This window comes from Crocuta crocuta, unplaced genomic scaffold (assembly GCF_008692635.1).
Source record: "Crocuta crocuta isolate KB4526 unplaced genomic scaffold, BGI_CrCroc_1.0 scaffold657, whole genome shotgun sequence".
NCBI lineage: Eukaryota > Metazoa > Chordata > Mammalia > Carnivora > Hyaenidae > Crocuta > Crocuta crocuta.
In genome coordinates this window covers 1,015,331-1,021,034 of record NW_027529583.1, presented here as the reverse complement: position 1 = coordinate 1,021,034, position 5,704 = coordinate 1,015,331, and the positions used below count along the sequence as shown (strand labels likewise).

The 5,704-nt window shown below is 42.8% G+C and overlaps 2 protein-coding genes across 2 annotated transcripts in view; one reads left to right on the top strand and one right to left on the bottom strand.

The window, feature by feature from the left end:
* Positions 1-5,704, bottom strand: part of CTPS2 (CTP synthase 2) — an 83,747-nt gene that overhangs the window by 35,055 nt on the left and 42,988 nt on the right. The gene's annotated exons all lie outside the window — the stretch shown is intronic.
* S100G (S100 calcium binding protein G) lies at positions 760-5,236 on the top strand. Its single transcript, XM_077761701.1, has 3 exons — positions 760-781; positions 1,166-1,309; positions 5,010-5,236. Exons 2-3 carry the CDS (start codon positions 1,175-1,177, stop codon positions 5,112-5,114), a joined length of 240 nt encoding a protein of 79 aa, XP_077617827.1. The 5' UTR covers positions 760-781; positions 1,166-1,174; the 3' UTR covers positions 5,115-5,236.

Genomic DNA, 5,704 nt, shown 5'->3' with positions numbered 1-5,704 from the left:
CCTCCCCTGCTCACGCTGTCTCTCTCTCTCTCCTAGAAATAAATTAAAAAATTAAAAAAAAAAACTTTATATATGGTAAGGAAAGGGGTAAGGTTGGGGGGAAAAAAGCAGATATGAGAGCACCAAATAATGGAAGAGTTGAAAAATGACCATGTGGCTTGGTAATCTTGCTTTGGCAGATAAAACCACAAATTACTGTGTATTTTCTCCCTGCTTCTGAAGCCTGCGTCTCAGTGATACTTCTGTCCATTCATTCATTCAGTTGTTCAAGTATTAAAGCACCTAATCTGTACAAAACATCACAGGGACTTCAACAGCAATACTGCAATTTCTTAGACTACATAGTACTGACCACCCAGGATAGCATTTTTGTCTGGATATGAAGCAAGTTATTTTTTCGAGCCTAAATATGCAACCAGATTGAAAAATATACAACCCTCCATAGTTAAGCTGTCCAAAATGTGAACACTCAGCAAATATAGTAATGCCACATTGGAGGGAAAATACAATGTAAGGGGGGAAAATCCAAGTTTACTCTTGGGACTCTGAACCATTAAGCAACTGTTGAGATGGCCATTTATTGGATCTTGCCCTTAATTATGAGGTTCATGCAGTCTTAAGCTTGGGTTTCAAAAACCATTAATAATTACCCTTAAATGGCAAGCAAAAGGAAAATTTCATAATCAGGGTGGTGTGCTGTAAAGACTATAAAAGTCACGATCCTGCTCAACTCCACACTCCTATTGAATTCTTCTAGTTGGCTTGCTGCTGGGGCAACCAGGTAAGTGTGATTTTAGTACTTCCTGGGGCTTTTTCTGCTTCTTTTCAGAATGGTGCCAACGATACTGGTCAAGAGAGAAAGCAGGTTTGTGCCATCTAAAGATATTACCAGTAACTTAGAGGCTAAAAGCCATGGTCAGCCTTCCTCAAGACCACAGCCTACAGAACACAGACCAGGCACATAAAATGTGGAGAATGTCACAATTACTAATAAAAGCGTGTGGCTCCAGGGACAGATGTACTCCAAGAATAGACGTTGAGCATACTAAGATGATTATTTTTACTACACCAAGGAAAGACCCCAAAGACACTAAAGTGCTGGCCATCATTGGCATAAAACTCCATCTCCGCTTTCTGGTGAGCTCATTCCTTTCCTGCTTTACAGGACACCAAAATGAGTGTTAAAAAGTCTCCTGAAGAACTGAAGGGCATTTTTGCCAAGTACGCGGCCAAAGAAGGTGATCCAGACCAGCTGTCGAAGGAGGAGCTGAAGCTATTGATTCAGACTGAATTCCCCAGTTTACTGAAAGTGAGTGTACAACCACAGAGCCCACGGAAGGGGGGGGAGGAAAGCTCTGATGGTGACAAGGGAGGGCAGGGGAGGGGAGAGGCTGAGGAGTGCAGTAGCCACCGGAGCTTGGTCTAGGGCAGAGCACGCAGCAGCCAAGGTGAAGTTTCACCTAGAGGACCCACAGGTCACCCAGAAAACACACACGGCCTTTAGCCTGGACGCTGCGAGATCCTCGCGCCAGGCTTTAGGAAAACAAAGAGGTCTGCAAAAAACAGCATTAGTTGGCCTTGGACTTGCTTCATTGTTATGGGTAGGATCTGTCAAGAAGACCAACACTTACTCGGCAATCTGTAAAGAAAACCCACTTTGCGCTGACAAATTGCCATCTGGCGACACCCATTTATATTTCAAAATCATTTAAATTTGTGTTAATTTGTGTTAAGCACCTAAATCTGTGTTAATGAGGCAGCCAAGCATTTCTAAACAACTTCCAGGAAGGGATGCAATCTCTTTAGCCTTACTGTTTCTTGTCAAAACCGCCCCAGAGCTGTCAAAACCAAAGTGCATCTTGGGGCAATACAGAGGAGAGGCAGGCTGGTTCTCCGTGCTCCAAAATACTTTCCTTGCAACTAAAAGGGATGTTCAAAATGGAGGCGACTGCACAACTGTTTCATCCGACTTGGGTTACTATCTAGCTGTACCTTCAGAAGAAAGCATTTGCTTCCCAGATTTTAACCAGAAAGGTCTCTTCCGCCAGTATGAGTGTGAGGAGGTTCTCATTGTACTTGCTGAGGTTTCTGTGTTTAGTACTAAAGAGTGGCTGGATTCAATGACCTTATAATCCAATCTCGCCTCATTTTCTTACAGTTAAAATATAAAATAACCTTTAGAAACAGTTAAAGGAGAGCAGAAAAGGAGATTTTTTTTAACTTTCTTGATTTTTATTTTATTTATTTATTTTTAAGTAGGCTCTACGCCCAACACAAGGCTTGAACTCACAACCCTGAGATCCAGAGTCGGATGCTCTACTGACTAAGTTAGCCAGATGTCCCAGAAAAGGAGACTNAAATCTTTTATTTTAAATGTTTACATACTTTTGAGAGAGAAAGAGACAGAGCATAAGTGAGGGAGGGGCAGAGAGAGAGGGAGACACGGAATCTGAAGCAGGCTCCAGGCTCTGGGCTGTCAGTACAGAGTCGGACTTGGTACTCGAACTCATGAACTGCAAGATAACAAACCAGATCATGACCTGAGCTGAAGGCAGACACTCAACTGACTGAGGCATACAGGTGCCCCGAGAAAGATTAAATTCTAAAAAACACTCTGAAGTGTTTCCAAAAGGAAGAAAAATTGTAATAGGAAGGAATAATANACTGGGGAGGGAGGCACCTAGAGGGCTCAGTCAGTTGAGTGTCCACGTTCAGCTCAGGTCATGATCTCCCAGTTTGGGAGCTTGAGCCCTGTGTCAGGCTCGCGGCTGTCAGCACAGAAACTGCTTTGGATCCTCTGTCCCACTCACCCCCCACCCCCCTCTGCCCCGCTTATTCTCTCTCTCAAAAATGAATAAACATTTATTTAAAAAAATAAAATAAAAGGTAAGACCAGGGAATTTTTCTATATTTTCCTACGGTTTATGTATTTACTACAAAAAGCATATATGACTTATAATTTGGATAAAGGTAGGAAGACTAATGGTAAGTTTTGAAAAATCTACTTACCAAGTCGTGTACCTGATTATATTTTCATAACAATTACTAAGGTTTTCCAAGCTATAGTCTTTCCATCATCACCTTGTATGGTTTAGAATCTAGTAAATGCTTCAGGAAGAGTGTTTGGTATTTATACAACAAATGCTGAGTAATTAATTTAGTTTAGTCTTCTGATCGCAGCAAAATACAAAATGTCTTTATAGGAATCTTACGGGTTAAAACATAGCTTGATGTGGCTGACCAGCTGTACAATGTCAACATACTTAACAATAGTGAACTGTTCACTTAAAAAGAGTTAAGATGATAAATGTTAACATACTTAACAATAGTGAACTGTTCACTTAAAAAGAGTTAAGATGATAAATGTTATGTGTTTTTTTACCACAATTTTTTAAAAATTGAGAGGGGGGCACGCCTAGGTGGCTGAGTCAGTTAAGCGTCTAATTTTGGCTCAGGTCATGATCTCACAGTTTGTGGGTTCAAGCTCCGTGTCAGGCTCTGTGCTGACAGCTCAGAGCCAGGAACCTGCTTTAGATTTTGTGTCTCCCTCTCTCTGCGCCCCTCTCCCGCTCACACTGACTGTCTCAGAGTCTCTCTGTTGAAAATAAATAAACATTTTCAAAACATTAAAAAAAAAAAAAGACACTACAGAGTCAATAGATCAAGCTTAACATGATCTCTTATAACATCTCAAGCAGTGGTTCTCCGAACGAGATCGGTCCTGGACCAGCAGCATCAATATCACCCGGGAGCCTGTTGGAAATACAGATTCTCAGGCTCTACCCCAGGCCTAGTGACTCAGAAATTCTGGGAGTAGGAACCTGTCAGTCTGTATTTACTAAGGTCAGCAACCCCATCTGGCGACTCTGCTGTATGCCAAAGTCCGAGAAGCACTGATCCAGTCATCCCGCACAGCGTAGAGGTGGGCCGCAGCCCAGGGGGTGGGGAAAAACTAGTGTGGTTCCTAGTTAAGAGGTTAGGCTCTAGGGTCACTGTTTGAGCCTCCAGCCCTCTCTATTTACCAGCTGTGGAGCAAGTTAGCAGCTGTCTCAGAGCGTCAGTTTCCTCATCTGTTGAGTGGGTCTACAGAAAGCCCTTGACACAGAGCCGCCTCAGGTTATATGCTGGCCCAGCCCGGGAGCCAGACACAGAACTAGCTCCTGGGAAAAGTTGGGGCAAGAACCCTCCAGTGTTTGTGGGCCATGGGCTCCTCTGCAGTCCAGTGAAGCCGCAGATTCCTTCTCAAAGGAATGTTTTTAGAGGCATAAGGAACAATGGATCACAAAGAAAACCAATTGCAATTGATCCTTGTACAACATGGGTTTGAACTGCGAGGGTCCTCTTATACGTGGAGTTTTTACAGTGCGGTACCATAAATGTATTTGTCCTGCCTTATGACTTCCTTAATAACACTTTTCTTTTCTCAAGCTTACTTTATTGTAAGATAAAGTATTTAATACATGTAGCATACAAAATATGTATTAATCAACTGTATATATGTTATCAGTAAGGCTTCCAGTCCACAGTAGGCTATTTTTTTTAAATGTTTTTTTTTTATTTATTTCTAGGAGAGAGAGAGAGACAGCGTGAGCAGGAGAGGGTCAAAGAGAGAGGGAGTCACAGACTGAAACAGGCTCCAGGCTCTGAGCCGGCAGGCAGAACAGAGCCCGACGCGGGGCCTGAACCCACGAACCGCGAGATCATGACCTAAGCGAAAGTCGGACGCTTAACCGACTAAGCCACCCAGGCGCCCCCACAGTAGGCTATTAATAATTCAGTCTTGCGGCGAGGCAAAAGTTATCCTCAGATTTTCGACTGTGTGAGGGTGAAGGGTCCACTGTATATTAAAATACACATTATCAATATTAAAATAATAAATGGCACGTAATTGAAACTTAGGCTGCCTTCTTGGAACACAGACCCCCTGCCTCTGATTTCAGGAAATGTGTAGCAGTAACTGATTCATTTTCTCTCCTCTCTCCTTTCCCATCCTTCTTGTCTAAAACCAGGGCCCCAGCACCCTAGACGACCTCTTTCAAGAACTGGACAAGAATGGAGACGGAGAAGTTAGTTTCGAAGAATTCCAGGTGTTAGTCAAGAAGATATCCCAGTGAAGGAAAAAAAAACAAACAAACATATCATTCCAAAAGAAGAGTGCCTGGGATGTGACCCTATTCTATATGGACTCACTAATGTCTCTGGTTAATTCTTTGCAATTATAAAGATCTGACTGTGAAGGCCAATTACTGTTAATAAAGAAATTCTTAGACATGTCTCTCCTTATCAGGTACAGACCCCCATAGCTTAATAGATTTGACAGAAACCTTAGTCTAATGCATGTATTTATATAGGTTTTTTTTTTNCCAGAACAACACTGTTCCTGCTCTCCCTCCCCAGCCGCTCAGGGCTCACATCATTTCTAATTTCAGCCCCTATTTCACTCCAGTCAATAGCTAGTGAGGAGCAGACTTCAAAAAACAGATACTTGTCTTAAAGTCACCTCTATCACTTGCTGTGTTTTTTTGAATCAATGACCCTCTTGGGGAGTAGAAGCATTATAGGACCAAGAGTCAGTTCTGCTCCATCACCAAGGGGGTGGCCTTGGTTCTGGTATGTAATGCATAAAATAAAAGGGACAGGAAGACACAGGGCCCTCTCAGCTCTGGCATCCCATGCTGCCGGGACTCTCAGGATCTGAGAAATA